Source organism: Fopius arisanus, unplaced genomic scaffold (genome assembly GCF_000806365.1).
Source record: "Fopius arisanus strain USDA-PBARC FA_bdor unplaced genomic scaffold, ASM80636v1 scaffold00029, whole genome shotgun sequence".
Taxonomy (NCBI): Eukaryota; Metazoa; Arthropoda; class Insecta; order Hymenoptera; family Braconidae; genus Fopius; species Fopius arisanus.
In genome coordinates this window covers 1,275,152-1,293,072 of record NW_011887768.1, presented here as the reverse complement: position 1 = coordinate 1,293,072, position 17,921 = coordinate 1,275,152, and the positions used below count along the sequence as shown (strand labels likewise).

General features: G+C 35.1%; 2 protein-coding genes across 2 annotated transcripts in view; both read left to right on the top strand.

Annotated features, from left to right (window-relative positions):
* The first annotated feature begins 1,599 nt into the window (after nucleotides 1–1,599).
* ND-24 (NADH dehydrogenase ubiquinone) lies at nucleotides 1,600–5,645 on the top strand. Its single transcript, XM_011302895.1, has 4 exons — nucleotides 1,600–1,756; nucleotides 1,877–1,939; nucleotides 3,043–3,501; nucleotides 5,358–5,645. Exons 1-4 carry the CDS (start codon nucleotides 1,721–1,723, stop codon nucleotides 5,529–5,531), a joined length of 732 nt encoding a protein of 243 aa, XP_011301197.1. The 5' UTR covers nucleotides 1,600–1,720; the 3' UTR covers nucleotides 5,532–5,645.
* A 2,975-nt stretch (nucleotides 5,646–8,620) lies between these two features.
* The window catches only part of LOC105265423 (lachesin), a gene marked incomplete in the record, with an annotated part of 26,854 nt that continues 17,553 nt past the window's right edge, over nucleotides 8,621–17,921 (top strand). The window contains 4 exon segments of the mRNA XM_011302893.1: nucleotides 8,621–8,803; nucleotides 15,700–15,994; nucleotides 16,089–16,288; nucleotides 16,505–16,721. Of these exon segments, the coding sequence (XP_011301195.1) occupies nucleotides 15,946–15,994; nucleotides 16,089–16,288; nucleotides 16,505–16,721 (466 nt within the window).

Below are 17,921 nucleotides of genomic sequence, written 5' to 3'. Positions count from 1 at the left end.
ACTCGACGAGAATTCTATCAATTTTTTTTTTAATTGAGGGAACGTAATTTACTTTTTTTTCGCAAAATCATAAACTTTATTGTTAATCGTCTTATCACTGTCATCGTCACTATTATCACGATAAAATGTAACAATGCTCAATAAACATTTTCTACTACGATTCTGTGTTGCTGTGTCTCAATCGTCACTCGTGGACCGAATTAAAAGTCTATTCTCGCAAAAATCGAATCTTTGAACTCATTAATATGTCTATTTACGGGAGAGGATTATTAAATACTCCTCGACTACCCGGAGACAGTTTGTGGGGACTTGATGTCGTGTTTTAAAAACATTATCGACCTGTAATCAGATCGAGGTCGAACTTCATTTCGTTAGAAATAAATGGAAAAATGGAAACAACGGAACATGAGAGACTAACATAATTTTCTCCATAATACCTAGAATAGAAATAATAAAATTACAGAAGCTGAAAAAATGTGGAAATGAAAAAAAAAATTTTCATGGATTATCCTGGCATAAAATTCGCACCTCCAGATAAAATTTTAATAGAATAAATAATAAAATGCCCGCGAGTATCTCCATTCTTCATACTTTTATTACTAAACGCAGAAGTGCTTGAATTGGATTATTAACATTTAGGAGAATCCACCAACCACTTCAACCTTCTCATGAATGAGTAAAACAATAAATTCACGGTTGATACTGAGAGGGTAAATTTCTCTCCCCCGCAGTAATTAATTTTTTTACGATGTACTCCGGGTGTACACCACCCGTAGAATTTTCAAAGCAACTTAATCCACTTGTCTGTGAAATTACCTCGCAAAATGAATTAGACCACTTAATATTACATTCATGATGATACGAAACTTTCCCAAAATTCATTACCCCAAATCCGATTGTGTTTTCGTACCCCCCGGGGGCCTGTGGGAGGAGCGGGTTGGAATGATAAAGAGGGACGTTTATTTTGATGAGTACACAAACCTATTTGAAGTCTACAAGAATAGAGGAGGCAAAACAATAGGAAGATTTTAGGGGCAATTGGGGGGATACCACCTCAATATATGTATAGAAGAAAATACAGTGCCAGGTAATGAAACAAAAGCCAAGTAATTCAGGTATTATTTCCACGAGAGATTCCGGACATCTGGCTCCAGCAAGTGGAACAATTTCACAATGACTCCTTTATCATTGAGTGCCCCAATGCCTATGGAAATAAACCTATTATCAAACACCAATATTTAATTCGCCATTATAATTAAAAATTATTTTATTCAAGTTATCAGAGTGACAGAATTTATTATCAATTTTTCGTTGGCTATTATTTTTTTTTCTACAAAATATTCTTTCATCCCGGATTTATTATATATTTTATATCACCACCAATTCTATTTTTTATAATATAGATTATAGAAAAACGCGGTGAAATGGATTTTTAAAAAATGCGGGAAACAACGTTCACCATGTAAATTTTGTTTTTTTTTTTCAAGCAGGATAAAAGCCCGGAAAAACTCTCCCATATTTTCACTCGCGATTTATTATAAGATATATACAAAAAAAATTCGAATTTCCCATCTGCGCAGACGACGAGCGCAGCCTCTGCACCTGCGCACAGATCAGCTGTTCAGTATTTTACAGTAGGTCGTCATCGACTCGTTTGTATTTTATTTTTCTCCCAATAAAAGAAAAATTAATCAACAAAAAGTGTGAAAAAAGTGCAAAAATGCTGTCGTCAGTTGCTAAAAAGTGCAGCCTAACAGTGAGTTTTTCTCGTTTTCATTTCGAATAATAAAATTTATAAAAACAATGTTCATAACCCCCATTCGTCTTACATAATGAATAAATTTGATAATAAAACACTGATTGTGTCAATTGACAGGCACTGAGGAATGTCAGGCAGCTACAGCTGTCAGCGAGTCGTGCATCTGATCATTTATTTGTAGTAAGTGAAGAAAAAAAATACATTGCAATAATGTAAAATGGTACAAACGTAATTAATGCACTGGGTTCCACCTCCAATCGCTTTGTTTTGAATTATAAAGCTGGATTCATCACGAATGAATGGCCAGCGCAAAAACAATCTATTCAGAGAGAATTCATTCATCGGATGAATAAAACTCTGGCAAAAAGAGTTCCATATAATGAACACAAAAGTGAGAAGCTAGTTGGAATTTAGAAATAACGAAAGATAAAACTATCAAAGGATTTCTATGGAATTGAAATGGAACTGAGGATAAACGAGTGCTAGTTTCAACTTTTTTATTGAGTTTATTTTATTTCCCCGAATCTGTGGAAATCAGAAATTATCTGGTCGCATTTTTCATTTAATAAATTAAATAAATCAAGAAAATCTCATAACAATCATAATAACTCGCAGGGGTTTTCTTTAAAAATTGTCACGTCGAAATTTTTTATTTTCAGTCCCCATTATTCACTTCTCGAGGATTTTTCCCCCTCTAATGGCCCAGAAAATTATAAATAATGCGAAGTGAAACCCTCAAAGACTTTCCGATTGATGAACAGAAATGAAAAGGGGGATAAGGGAAGACTAGAACGAATGCCCCGGGTTTTGTTGTCAATAACGATAAATTGATTACGTGAAATTTGAGAAATTCCTGAACATTTTTAGGTTTTCACAACGAGAGTTGACGAGGGAGAAATTGAAAAGTCAATCTTGCTCTCCCTTTAATAAATCCTCACATTTGTGATTGCAGCTTTCAATCTATTCCATTCACCACAGCCCAGGGGTTTTTTTAAACTTCCATTTCTCCCATAATCGCACCCTCCCAGTGAGAAATAGCTCATAAGTCCTGAGTTATAGATCAGTGTAAAAGCCCTCGGGCTGTGGTAGCTGTTGACACTTGTAAATAATGTACATCTTTCCTGAATATATCATTCAAATCCTGTCGATTAATCATTGAATATGAAATTCTGTCCTTCACTGCATTGACAATAGACATGAGAGAATAAAATCATATCATCCTGATCATGCAATCCAAGTCCAGTGAAATGATTGTATTAAATTGCGTGAATGATTTAAAACAGCACAGAGACACGGAATATGATAATCCAAACATTCCCTTTGAGTTCAACGATGCGAACAAGAAGAGAGTCGATGCAATCCTTGCAATATATCCAGATGGTCACAAGAGAGGGGCGATGATACCACTCCTGGATCTAGCACAAAGGCAACACGGTTGGCTACCAATTTCCGCAATGCACAAAGTAGCTGAGATACTTAATGTTGCGAATATGAGAGTTTACGAGGTTGCTACTTTCTACACAATGTTCAACAGAAGACCGATGGGAAAATATCATATTGGTGTTTGCACATGCACCCCGTGCTGGCTGAGGGATTCTGATTCTATTCTGAAGGCCGTTGAGGAATCAGCTGGGTGTAAAGTTGGTGAAACATCGAAAGACAAATTGTTTACAATATCCGAGGTAGAGTGCCTCGGTGCTTGTGCTAATGCACCGATGCTCCAGGTCAATGACGACTTCTACGTACGTATGACATGATTAAATATGGATACTAAATACACGGGTTTACCTCGAGTTGTCTAACTTGAGTTTAGCTTTGAGTTGGCATTTAAAATTCTAGTCCCAGTTGCATTTTCTCTGGCAAGTGTGTCGTTTGAAATTTCACGGGAGGGGCGTGGGACTTTGTTGATAAAGTGGAATTGAATTCCTTCCTCAAACTGCCGGTGCCTTTTCGACAGGGAAAAACCTTAACTCATTCATTAACTTAATTTGTGTTAATATCAACTGAGGGAGGAGGTGTATTGCACTTTGAGGGGGTTAAATTCATTACCGGAAGTTTCACAGCTCGGATAAAATTATGGATTTTTAGAAAATACTGAACACTCAATATTCAATATTTTTTATACCTCAATTTTTAGTTGGTTTTTATGGAAATCTTGGGGAATTCAAGTGGAGAGATATTTTCGGTTGGTAATTAATTAGGGGGTATTGTAATTGACAATAAATTGGTCCTTCGAAATATTGCGAGTGCTAGTTGGCATGTGCGGGAGGAACTTCAGCTCACCATTGGAAAACTCAGTAATGGAATTATGAGGGATGGAAAAGAGCGAGGAAAATAGATCTTCGAGTTCACGTTAATTCTCTTGAAGTTTCGAATCCTTTCAGCCAGTTGACAGATAACTCATTAGCGGAGTGGTAAAGTGTAACAAGTCGATTCAGTTGAGTTCTCGAGAAATATCTTCAGATCCATGAGAAGTACTTTCTGGGTTTATTATAGATAAAGACGAGAAGTAAAAAGATAAAAAAAAAATCTTTGCAAAAGCTTCGCTCGGTTTTAAATCTTTCTGAAGTCTGATATTTTCAAGTTTTTCCAGAATAAATTATTTCATCGGAAGTCGGGAATGGAAAAGACCGGTGAATAGTTAAAACTCTTGAAAAATAACCTTTTATGCCCAATCGCCCACCAATGGATTCTCATACGTCTAATGAAACCAGATTTATTTTTCCGCAATTAAAACTTTTACTCCATTGTATCCATCGATTTTTGGATGGAGTTGTAATTCACTTTATCCCAGTGATATCCACAATGAAGTAAAAATTCAACAACCAAAAAGCTTTAATATTCTCCGGCATAATTAATCACTCCACCAGAACTTCAATACATTCGTTAATAAATTCTATTCCAGCCTGTTCATTCCTATGAGTTAATTACGCCCAATTAATTTTGCAGAATCCAAACAATCGAAGTCGAGATCTGAAAATAACATTTCCCCCATCAAATTCAATAATGAATACCATAAATCATAGGGACTGAATGAAAACAGGTGTATTAATTGTTATTTATCAACTAGCAATCGAATAATTCCATAAAATCTATTATTCGTTGAGCCACAAAATTATCCCCCAAAACTGACGTGTAATGGTCCTCGAAAAATGCTCGGTTAAAGGGACTGGCACGCGGAATATTCAATAGATAATTCAAGCCTCGTAAATGCTCACCTTTAAACCATAAACCGGTGAGTATCTCACTTACCAAAGATTCATGAAAAGTCCCTCGATAATCACCGATGAAAAAAAATAAATAAATAATCCCTCGATGCCACGAAAAAATCTCCCCAACTTTCATGACCCACTACAAATGACCGCTTGACCCCGATCTATTCGACAACCCTCAATGAGACTAGAACTAGAATAAAAAAAACTATCGAAGCACTCAAAAAGTTAAGCATGTTTTTTTATGCTCTTTGTTTATTTTTTATTTTTTAATCAATTCTACACAAATTTATTGGCAAACAGTACGTCCACGAATTGAATTCTCGTAAAAATTAAATGACTGGAATAAATGGAGACAAGATAGCGAAATTTATTGTTAATTTCAGGAGGACCTGACACCAGAAACTACGAAGACCATTATAAATAAATTCAAGTCAGGTGAGAGGCCACCACCTGGACCCCAGGTTTCTACTCGTTTTGCTGCTGACCCGGCTGGAGGTCTGACCTCTCTTACCAGTCCCCCACCAGCTCCTGGTCATGGAATACGAAGTGATCTATGAATTCCCCAGGGTAAAACAACTACTTGTGCCGATAGTCTTATCATTATTCCATTGATGTTACGATAAAATGTATCGAATCATTTTTTCGAAATAAAAATATCCAATTTCAATCGATTTCGATCATTATTCCATTAATTTTCAGTCTGCATCCTGGATTCATTGAATTGTTCTTTTTAATATCACAATCGATTTTTTTTACGAATTGGAAAATCGCTGGATGAAAGTAATTATTACAATTCGTAAAATTGCCACAACTAGTGGAGATTTTTCCGAATTTACAATTTTATATTTGCGCAATTGATTTTCTTTTAACAATGCCGTGTACTCAATTCTCAATCATGATTACAATGCGAAATTCAATGCAATTAATTCTCGATTATTTATTGAGTGAATTTCGAGGGGAATGAATACTCACTCAATATCCCCCATTTTATGGCTAGGTATCAATCATCGATGAATTTTATTATCAATAATAAAAGAACGAGCATTCTAGTCTAATAAAAAAAAAAATAAAAAACCGAGAATTTTACGCAGACATGGGATTAATTATTGCCAATTACATTTATAACAGACTTTTATGGAAGAGATGTGGTAGTGACTGAATAAATTTCTCCGCAATAAAACCATTTGTTGAACGATTTTCATCATGTCAATCCGTCATTTTATGGCACAGGTTCTTGATTAAATTGTATTTTCAAAAAAAAATCCGTGGCTTTTCTTTTATTTGAATTGGTGAGTCTTAAACAATGAAAAATTCTGGAGTAAATCCAGTTATCGAACGTGTGTCAATCATTATTGAATTCCATCCTTCAATAAAATTCTGGAGTGATTGATTAAAATAAAAAAAACTTTATGCGGTTCCTACGATTTTCATCCAATAACTTCCGCCATTCTCCAGTAATTCAATCTGCATTTATATAACATTTTTCACGGTGAAACCCGAATATTTATTTTTTCGTAATTAATTGATCGAGTGCTTGCAGTCTCGATGAAAAATATTCTCAATGCGTGATGCAAATATCAAAAGAATGTGAAAAATATTTTTTTTTGGACATGGTAAACTTTCGGGAATTTTTTCATCACTTGAATAAAAATTCCTCTCCCTTTGTGTTAATTAAAAAAATCATTACTTTGAATTTTTATCGTTTATATTTGATCGCTTGAAAATAAAGTGATAAACGCACGAATGGAAAATTAGTTCTTCGATTATTTAATTAATCATTCGATCGATCTTCATTAGGTTCGTTGGAGTTACTATTTTCCGCACGAGTTCATTATTCAGGTGATTAAAAAGGACTTAATTATTAATGTTTTGTGAGTTGATGGGCAGCCGTTATCCCTTCATTATTAGTAAGGATATCCGAGTAATTCTATCTTTTTTTTATTTCAATTAACATAAAAAATTCAGATTAATACTTCGATCGATTGTAAGAAATTACCCGAGAATATTTCATTTTATCGCATGGTTGTCCCTAATTACTGGAGTAATGCGTAATTTTTTGTCGCTTTTTTCAGTCTTCGGACAGAAGTGTCTGAAATGTGACCGAATATCTGATGCTGGAATATCTAGTTGGAATTTAGCTTTGAGAATGAATTAAACATTCCTCCCCCCAGAAAATTTGAGTTATTCATTTCCCGACCTCCTTTCACCCCTCCAATTTTCCATTGACACCGAAAAGTCCATTCACCCCAAAATAATCCAAACATTCTGCACATCCGACTTAAAATTTCCACTCCCACCACAATCACCCCAACAACCCGTAAATTTTCCATTAAAATTCTTGCAAAAATAGCCTCCCCCCCGAACTCCCGATAAATATTCATCCCTCAAAAAATCCATAATAAAAAATGTTAAAAATGTCAATTGCCGGCATTCCACTGGCTCCCCACCGCATGATTCGCCAAAAAAAAAATAAATAAATTCAATTCCCCATAAAATTCCCCAGAAAATATGCACCCAGACCCCACACATCCGCTAGCTCTCCATAATTGAGTAACTCCTCGTAATAAAATTTCACTCACTCCACCCAGAGCTTCCATTAAAAAATTAAAAAACTCAACTCAACGATTATCCCTGAAAACCTCGAAAACTTTTTCAATAAAACCCCGATGCCCATACCCAAATAATTAAATTAACCATCAACTTTTGTTCGACGGGCCAAAAAACTCGGACAATAAGCCCCGGATGAAAGAGACTGTCACCAGGTCATGCTGAATAAAAAAAAAAAAAACATTATTACAGGATTTTGGAAATTAAAAGATAACAGCAAAGGTAATAAAGCCACCGTACGAGCATAAAACCGCTTATTCCTCCCCTTTACCACCCCCGCGCCCCCCCAACCCCCCGGCCCCCATAATCGTCTGATTTTCCCCCTGGTCTTTTATGGGGCGGGGTTGTTCTCCCTTGCAATTTAAACCCCTAAACCCCCCTGATTCCCCTTTTCGCCCTTCCCCTCTCCCCCTCCCCCTCCCTCCACCCCCTCATTGGTGACCATTTGGGCGCCTGCGTCATTCCCATCATCAGGTGCATGTACCACGTCCCACGGGTGCTCCTCAAAATACCATAGACCCCACAATTAAACGAGAAATTTGAGCAGTTGTGGGTATTAATATAGCCCCCCTGCTCCCCCTCCTTTCCCGTTCACCCCCATCGCCAACCCCCCACCGATATATTCCCAACGGTGAAAAAAGGAAATCGAGAATGCCATAAATAATGAGAGAGGAGAAGAAAAATCCTCACGATTGGTGGAAGCGAGAGGTAAAATACAGAGAGAGAAAAATTCGTGATGTGACTAAAAGATTAAATGCAAAAACACATGTATGATTTTTTTTTTTGTTCACGCTGTTTTTTTTTTGTTTTCTTTTTTATTTTTAGGTGGAGGAAAAAGGAATTCTGAATGATACGCACGCGCTCTCAACACTCCCAAGTACCCAGACGGCTTTCAACCCCTATGTGGCCCAGAGAGGGGTCGCACAGAGGGGAATATGGGGGGGAAATGGATGGAGGGGGAGTACTCAGAAGGGTGGAAGGGGGAGAGTACTTTGATAGGCGTATGGGTGGCTGCGAACTGTCGGAGCACAGTGCACGGTACAGCGTTACCCGGACAGGAAGTGTCGACTCCTAGTGCTTTATCTCGTGGAATTTCAAGTGCAATTCACCAATGAAAAGTACAACAACGCCCTGAGGAAAACCCGAGAGATCATTGTCAGTAATAATTTCCTACTGTTGTCGTTGAGTGAAAAAATTTCAGCGCAAATACCCGAGAATTTTTGTGAGAATTTATTTGAATTTTATTTTTAAAAAATTGTGATAAATTGAAGAACAATTGATCAGAGAAATTGGGAACAATTGGAACAGTTGGAGACAATTGGAAAAAATTTCGGATAAATCAGAGAGAAGAAATTGGGGTCCATTTGGGGATGGGGTGGTTTTTGGGGGAGTGAGTGAGGGGGTTGCAGGTAGGTTTATGCCGCTTGTGTTTAATGACATAATTTATGGCCTCTGAACTATGAGTGATACCAATCGGCCGTTTAAATGCTTGTGTATCGCTCAGCGTGAGATAGTGAGGGGGGTATTGTATCAATAAAATTGATGGTTTCCAATTGCATGGGGTTGTGCATACACCTGTACAGTGTAACTAATCATTTGGAAGTAATGATCTTAATCGAATAGACAAGACTCCAAACACATGCACTGATATATTTTAAAAATTCTCAGTGCGTTGGAAATTTTTCCCATTATTACCGCAATTGTTTATTGCGCGCGACATTTCTTACACGGGGTTGGTAAAAAAAAAATGGGCGGCAGGGGGTGAAAAAGGGGTGAAAGAAATGGGCGTGAAAGCGGTGAGAGAATCCCTCTCTTCATATCAAACGAAAAATGGATATCCTTCTTCAACGTTCACCTCAAAATTCGCTCTATCAGGATTTAAATTTCTCCCGGTGTTCACCTCATAATTTTTCTTTGTACTACCCTCGATTTTTTTTGGGGGGGAAAGAGAAAAACTTATTTCAGATATTCTCGGGGTGAGTTTCAAGTTTTTCGGGTGGAGTTGCGCTGGGGTGTTTTAAGGATTTTTTTTTGGGGGGGAGACATTGCTAATTTATTCGGGACACGCGGCTTTTTTTTTTTGGGTAAGAGTTTGCGGTACCGGGGGTTTATCATATTCTCTTTTTTCAATGCTTTTGTTATTGAAAGTATTTTAAACCCCCAGTCTATTTTATTTATTTTTTTTCAGAGCACTTTGAGGAATAAAGAGATAATGTCACCAGGGAAGAGGATATTTTATTCCAGAAGTTTTTCACCGCTGATTCAGGGAATTCAAAGGCTTGATATAGGTTTTTATTCTATTCTGTTGCCCGATGAAGTCCCTGATTAATTTCTCAATACAATTCTCCCAATTTATTAAAATTTCAATGTTTACTCGGAATTTCATCCAAAATTATCATTTTTATCAATATCACATCAGCAATATCCCTGAACAACATTCTCCAGAAAAATTTCCCCATCCCCCATAATTCCAGAGATATTTCAGAACGACTCGCCGAAGAGTTGAGTAAATTTATCTTCTTTTGCATTCCAGCGATTTTTTTTTCTCGTTATCGAGAGTTTTTTTTTTACTTAATTCGCGAAGTGAGAGGTTTTCAGGGAAAATGTAAAAAAAAATGTCTGAAAAAAAAAACTGGGTCAAGTCAGTATTATTATTTTAGGGGATGATTCAGGGATAACGTGAATAGCATTTATTTATTCGCTTATTACTCCATTTACATTGAACCTAGGATTAAATTATTTTCAACGTTAATTCCTGAAGAGACGATTTACCCAGTTAAATCTGGTGTATCCCAGTCCTATGGATTTTTTTATTCTTAACTAATTAATTTTTCAACTGCTTTCAACATTTTCCCTCGCTTCTTGGCAGAGCAGGTGTAAATTTATAAAAATCACAGCTCTTCCAAAAAAAAAAAATCCCCACTGCTATTTTTTCTCTCTGACAACTCCATTTATTTACAACATTTTCCTTTATTAATTTTTCATTACGAGATATTGATTTTATTCAACTTTTTAAAATCTCTGTTTCCAGGATATCTTAAATTTGAATACGAAATATCATCTGGATATTTATCTTCATTCTTTCGTTGACTCTCCGGGGAATACCCCAGTTATTTAGTCTCGAATTTCCATATTCTGAAGCTGAACTGCAGCTCGAATCGAATATCGCGAATTGATACAATTTATTCGATATTTTTTAATTCCGTTTCTTGAGAGCTGCCATTCTCTTTGAGATTTTTCTCTTTCAATCGGGGATCCTGTTCTTTCTGTCGCTGAAAGCATTTCGATCCTTCCAATTCATTCCATTCTGGAATCCTTCTTAGAGGGAAAGCGAACATTCGTACGATAAGAGTTTGAGCTTTCACTCAACAGCTTCTTGAATGAAGAATCATTTTTTACGGAGTCTGTGTCGAAAAACATTTTTCTTTTTCATTTCGAAAGTGAATTCTCCATTTTTTTCCCACAGACTCACGAAAATACATTCTCTATCATTGTCTCAGCGCTATCTTCTCTCGAGAATGTGAAATATCGATATTCTTCTGGTGAGATAACACTTTTTTAAGTCTACGAGTTCTTCATGTGTTATTTCGCGATTTTTTTTTTGTACTTTCGCGGGCATTACTAATTCATCATGACGGGGATTATTCTTTTTGCGACTGTAAAATCCTCACTCGTTGACATTTTCTTTTTATCTTGAAATTCCCTTCGTTCATCATAAAATCCATTTCCAACAAAAGATTTTGTTTATTCATTAATATTCCAAAAAAACTCATCGAAGAAAAACCCAAAATTTCACTTGCTGAATTAATCTTCGCGGTTTTCACAAATATCTCGCAAATGAACGAGAATTGTCAAATTTTCGTTATAACATTTTCTCTAGGGCTGTTCGTGAACTACAAAAAAGGTCATTACGATAATTTTTCTATTCCCCCCAGTTTCCAAGATATTTTGAAAAAACCGAGTGAAAGATTAACTCACCTTTTCAATCTTTACGCTGGAGAGATTATAATCTCCTTTTTTTTCATTCTGATTATTTTTTTTTGGCACAACAGAATATTTCACTTGATTCACTTGATGTTTCCTATTTTATTATCAGGACGGGTTTACCCTGATATTATTACCGGAAAAATGTCAAAGGCCTTGATGAACGGAGAGAGGCGAAATCAGATATTTTTCAAGTTTCAGATGAAAAATAATTCTTTGATAAGAGTATCTATTCTGAGATGCGTGTGATAAGGATATCTGACTTCTATGTACTCGAAAATATATTCCCTTAATGAACTTAGAGGGGATTCGTATAACTTCAACGAGTATATCGTGATCAGACTAATATTGAACTTCTCTTTGATCCACCTCATATAATATTCCAATGATTATATATGTACATGTACACGGGAATTTCCCTGATCGCTCCACGGTAAATTTTCCAGTCGAAATTTTGCGGATGAAAAATGCAAATTCTAACTCAATAATTCCTTAAAAAAACAGCGATTTTTCCGTTCCATCCAGACGCGAATAAATCACGATTGAAGCTGAGGAAAAGTTATTGGATTCGCAGTTCACATTTTTTTTTTTCGGTTGAGATTTTTCCGCGGGGGAAATTTAATGCGAAAACATCAGGGGAATTTTTTTTATTGAAGTCTCACACTTGTGTGTGAAGTTGGTGTACTCGGCAAATGTTTATGTTGAGACTCGTGGGGTTGAAATACGAATTCTGTTTTACGTGTAATAATTCTGAGTGACACAGGCACTAGAGTCTTTTCCTTTTTCCCTTGAACATCCATTTGCATTAGTACCGAATGATTATCATTCCTTTTACCATAAATTTCACTCACACCGACAGTCGACATTTTTCGTAATTATACCCGCACTCAAATGATTCGTAATTGTCATGTGGAAATAATTGCACTCGAGATTTTGAACTTCTGGGAATCAAGTTACACCATTACTTTCTCGGATAAAAATTAATTCAACTCGGGATAACAGTAATTGATGAAATTTTCTCAACTTTTGTCGATGAAAAAAAAAATTCAATTCCCCGCAACTTTTGTGGAAGAAATTATTTCAAACTCTTTTTCTCTTCATCGTAATTTTTCCTTAATTTTTCGGAGGGTAGTCGCTATTTGAAGGACATGGAATCGAATTTTTGTTTGAAAATTTTATATAATTGGAATTTCTGTTGAAATGTACCTCCCGCAAATTAATCTTTGCACTAATTACTTATATTTACCGTGGATACTATTTCACTGGATATTTTTTCATAGCCCGTAGTTCCTCCACAAGTTACTTTTCCCCGTGAACAAACTTTTCAACTCTCAACCCGCAAATTAACACGATTTACTCAATAACTTTTGCTGCAATAATTGGAAGAGCTCGTTAACATTCTCCACAATGGCTCGTTCCACCGGTGAAATATCTCTACAATTTCCAAATATGAGATTTTTATATTTTTCTTCTTTTCATGTGATGTCCACCTGTCGATTATCCAATTCCTCTTGTAGATTTTTTTTTTGCGAATTGCGGATGCGATTGGATAATTAAAAAAAAAAATTTGCGGATCGTTTGGATTATTAAGTTTTGGTGAGGGTGTGGCGAGAAATCGATCCTGTGGTCATGTGGTAAAGGGTGACAAGTGGTTTTTCCTCAGGTTTTCGGAGAAATCTCGACATCTTCTGGAGTTTATTATACGATATTTCCAATATTCATTTTCTATCGTGAAACGAATTTTCGAATTTTCCGCCAACCAGAAAAACTGGGATATCAATTTTTCCTGGTAATTTTCGAATCTAGAATTCATGTACAATTTTTAATAACAAAGTGATATGAAATTAATGGAGAATTTTCCATCCATGAATTTAATAACAATAAATAAAATTCAACTGCACATTTTTTGAATATTTTTTCCCTTTTTCCGGAATTTTCGCGATTGAATGAGAAATTTCGTGGATTTTTTTTTTTTTTATTAAATAAAGCTCATGTAATGGTTCATGAAAATTGTAAATGATTATTTATAACTTTCAGGGTGTCAAGGATTCTCTTTGTCAGGATTTGAAAATCTGGTTTTCCCTCGGTTTTGATGAATGTCCTGGAGAATATCTCTATGTGCATCTATATATATATATACTCAATTCCTCCATGCGTAATTCAGTACAATGACAATGGTTTATGTTGCTATTTGAACAAAGGATAATCTCGATCTTCTAAATTCCCTAGACATCTGTCAGGATAGAAATTAAAATTTCAGGGTCGGTTGCACCGGATTTTGTTAACTAAATCGTCTGTTACCGGTCAGTTAATTCAGAAAGTTAACACATGTCCTCCATTGTCCAAGACCAAAGGAAATTTCAAACAATTTCACAATAATTGAAGGTGGGAAATTGTTACGTGTCATTTACCCAGCGATTTACATCGATTCTCGGTCGTTTGCGGAATAATTATATACGAAAAGTTATATTAATTTATAATTGAAAAATCGTGCCTTTGATAAAATTTTCCAAAAATATTTCAATTTTCATTGGAGTAATTACATTTTCTCTCCCTCCGGTAAAAATTCCAGAAAGCGATAATCACCCATAAAATTACCGAATTCAGCGCGAATTTTCAAAATTATTTATTATTGCAAATGAATATTTTCTAGCAATAAAAGAATGTTCAAAAGTTCAACGAATTGTTACTAATTATTATCAAATAAAACGCGTGATTAATTCGTGATAAAACGATTCGTTTTAATGAATAAAAAAATATAAATATAAATTACAATAAAAAATTGGGGAGAGGTCACGTGAAATAATAAGAATATTCAATAATAATCAATAATCATGAATCATAATTAATAATAATGATAATAGGGATTGAATGTAGAGGAAATTTATTGAAGAAGGTAGAAAAATATGGGATTTATCTAAATAATTAAAATAGCCGCAGATTTCCACGTACCTGATAGTAATCAAGGAGTAATCAAGATTGATGCGATGCGATAGGGATGGGGAAACGAGATCTCATGAAATTGGCTTAGGGATGGGACAAAAGACGGAACAGATCTCGTTAAATCTTCAATATCTGCTGACCAAAAGATATGAATGGGCTCAACCTGATCTCTGCAGCGTAAAAAATCACGTGAAAATCACTGAATTCCAATCTAGGCCCATCCATTCTGCCCCGGATCAAATAATCGAGAAAAAAAAAAATCGATATGCCCTTTTTCTCCTGACATCTGTGCGAAATCCTCGTCATCTAATTCCAATTGATCCCCAGATATTGAACCGCTTCTGGCCACCCTCATACGCCATTTTCCCCTCCGCCATTCGTCTTTCTCATTCAAATTATTTTGAATCATCCAGAAAAAAAAAATACCAAAAAGACGCATTTTTCAATGGATTAAATATAAATTCAAGAATACCAATTTATTTCAACAAGTCGAATATCTGGAAATTTATTACAATAATAATAATAATATAATAATTATTTGTTAAAGCATTTTTAATGTTTTTTTTTGTTAATCGATTCAATCGATTTTAAAAAATTTTTTTCCGAAATGAAAATATAGAAAATAGAAATTCTCATAAAAAATATTTTTATTATAATGAAGCGATGATATCAACGAATTTATTTAATAAACAATATTTGAAATTTAACAATTAACATCTTGGTGAAATAAAAGAGTCGAGTGTTTCGGTGAAAATAAAAATATCCGATTATTAATTAAAAATCGGTGCTGGAGGATTGCGTAATCCGGATTAAAAAAACAATTAAAGAAAATAAACAAAAAAGATGAAAAAACGAAAATCATTCCTCGCATTTCCCATTATATCGAAAGAGTTAATTAATGAAAAGTAGAAATCGAAATGAATTAATACGCGTCGTGGCTGGGGTATGGAGGTAAAACTCGTTGAAATCGGCTTTTCACCAATGAGAAAATAATAATAAACGATGCGTTATAACTGGGATGAAAATAATTGGAATATATTTCCGTGCGGTTGTAGTTTCGTATTACACTACCCTTACCGCAATTCGATCCACACTTTACCGATATAATAAATCAAATTTATTTGCCCAATCGAACATATTCAAAGTTGAAAAATGTCCAATACATCCAAAAACTGTTTTATTTTGTTGCAGATATTTTATGAGTGAGTCGTGACAACCCGGGGGATTTCAACTTTAAAATAAAATTTCTCCCCGTTTTTTTTGGAAAGCCAGGGGTGGGGGGAAGAAGGCTTTTTACTCAACCAAAATGAAGAAAAATAAACGAGATGGGGAGGTTGATCTGACGGCAGCGGAAAAACTATTGAGTTGGTGAATGACAAAAGACTGAAAGAAGAAAAAAAGACTAGAGGAAGGAGACGAGAAAAAAAAAACGATAAAATGCGGATTTTAGTCGTTTCACTGCTTCTGAACGTTGCCATGCAGACCAGTAAGTTTTATCGTTTATTTTATTCTTTTTTGATCGGTTATTGGGGTATCGATTGGATTTGATTTTTGAGAAAGAAAATAAATAATCTGTACAGAATACACGTCGACGTACGTTGAAGCAGAGATGATTCATCAGAGTCGAAGTGGTGTTAACAACGCTGTGAATAATCCTGATTTCTCTACTATCAAGGCCCCAATTATGAATTTTGGGACTGATAATTCTACCAGAATTCTTGCACAATCAGGATCCACTGCTCTCCTACCCTGCATCGTCCACAGCATCGGAGAGGGAACAGTAATTTATTTTCCTTCCACTGCATGAAATAAAAATCTTCAAATCACCGAAACATAAATTCTATTAAATTTCCGATAAATTGAGAATAAATAATTCAACCAATTTATCTTAATTGACAATGTTATATTTTTATTAGTCAAGAGTTGAATGAAGTTTGAAGGGATTATTTGGTTTGGTCCTCATTATTTTCAGTGGAAATTGCTTTGATTTATGTAGGTCACTTGGATCAGGAGAAAGAGTATACAACATCAATTACTAACCGTCGGTCTGACAACGTACGCCAGCGACGGTCGTTTCCAGGCTATCCACTTTCATCATAGTGAGGATTGGACCCTTCAAATAAAGTACGTTCAACCAAGGGACGCTGGTATGTACGAGTGCCAAGTTTCTACACATCCACCCACGAGTATATTTCTGTTTCTCGAGGTCGTTGGTAAGAATATATTTTATTAATCTTATATTATCTTGATTTAGATGGTGATTCAGTCGATTTTTTCCATTTTCGTCCGACGGTGTTGCCACACAAAATTATATCACTCCATTTCCCTTTGCCCAGGAATACCATTTTATTTGATATCATTTCATTTAATTTAGGCTAGTGCAAGTGGTGGAATAACACAATCTTTCATTTCTAGATCTTTCGCATTTTTATTTTATTCACGTGTGATTTAGATTTTTGGAGTTGTTCATTCGGTTTTATGATTTTTTCATAAATTTTTTTTTCGATTCGATTCGATTTTTCATCGCGATATTTCCGGAAAAATATTAATATTGATTAATATTAATTATTCGTCTCTTCAGGTTTTGCATATCTATCTCATTTCCATCCGATGTAATTGAAATAAATGAATATTCCTGTAACAATTAAACAAAATGGAATTTTCTCTGATTTAATTAGAAATTTGAAATTTCCAGAAAAATATTAATCCCAAAGTGAAAATGATATATTCTGCTCCACCATTTTACCAGTGAATTGAATCATTAATAACGGTGAGATAAAAATCTGTAGAAATATATATCTCCCGGGAGATAGGAGCTACTTAAAGTTTATGACTGAAAAATGAACTCCCCCGCAGCATCTGCTCAACACAAGAGACAGTACTTTTTTAAATTGAGCGCTGGTTTTTTTCCATAACCCACAATAGCGATATGAATATGTACTCCACATGAACGTCATCGGAATGAATGCGACTTGCGCAATTGTAGACGTCGTATGTCACCGTATTGAATAATTAAACAGTTGGGATTGAGTAATTTCAATGTAAATGTTTGCCGCTTCGACGTTCAATTAAAATCCTCATATCATGTTAACTATTTTCAATATGATACTCCAATTATTCCGCTCAGAATTTAGAAACAATATTTATGGCATGCTATGGAGAACGTTTTACTCGTCCCTAATTAATTAATCATTAATGGAACTAACAATTCCATCGGAATAATGTATCATTCTCTCACGCGTTCCGATGAATTAAACATCCAATCCAATCAGTGGACTGTCTGTAATTGAGTTTCTGTTGGAATTATTTGCACGCAACTCTTTGTCAGAATATTCTTTGATCTTGATCACTGACGGTGCAGATTGTTTTTCAGTATTTTTAGTTTTTATTATTTGTTTATTCATTTTCTCTGG

What these genes read in the sequence shown, in the direction of transcription:
- ND-24 (XM_011302895.1), top strand. Translation starts at nt 1,721, where the DNA reads ATGCTGTCGTCAGTTGCTAAAAAGTGCAGCCTAACA. An exon ending in CTAAAAAGTGCAGCCTAACA is followed by an intron (nt 1,757 to 1,876) that starts GTGAGTTTTTCT and finishes GTCAATTGACAG; the next exon opens with GCACTGAGGAATGTCAGGCA. An exon ending in AGGTCAATGACGACTTCTAC is followed by an intron (nt 3,502 to 5,357) that starts GTACGTATGACA and finishes TGTTAATTTCAG; the next exon opens with GAGGACCTGACACCAGAAAC.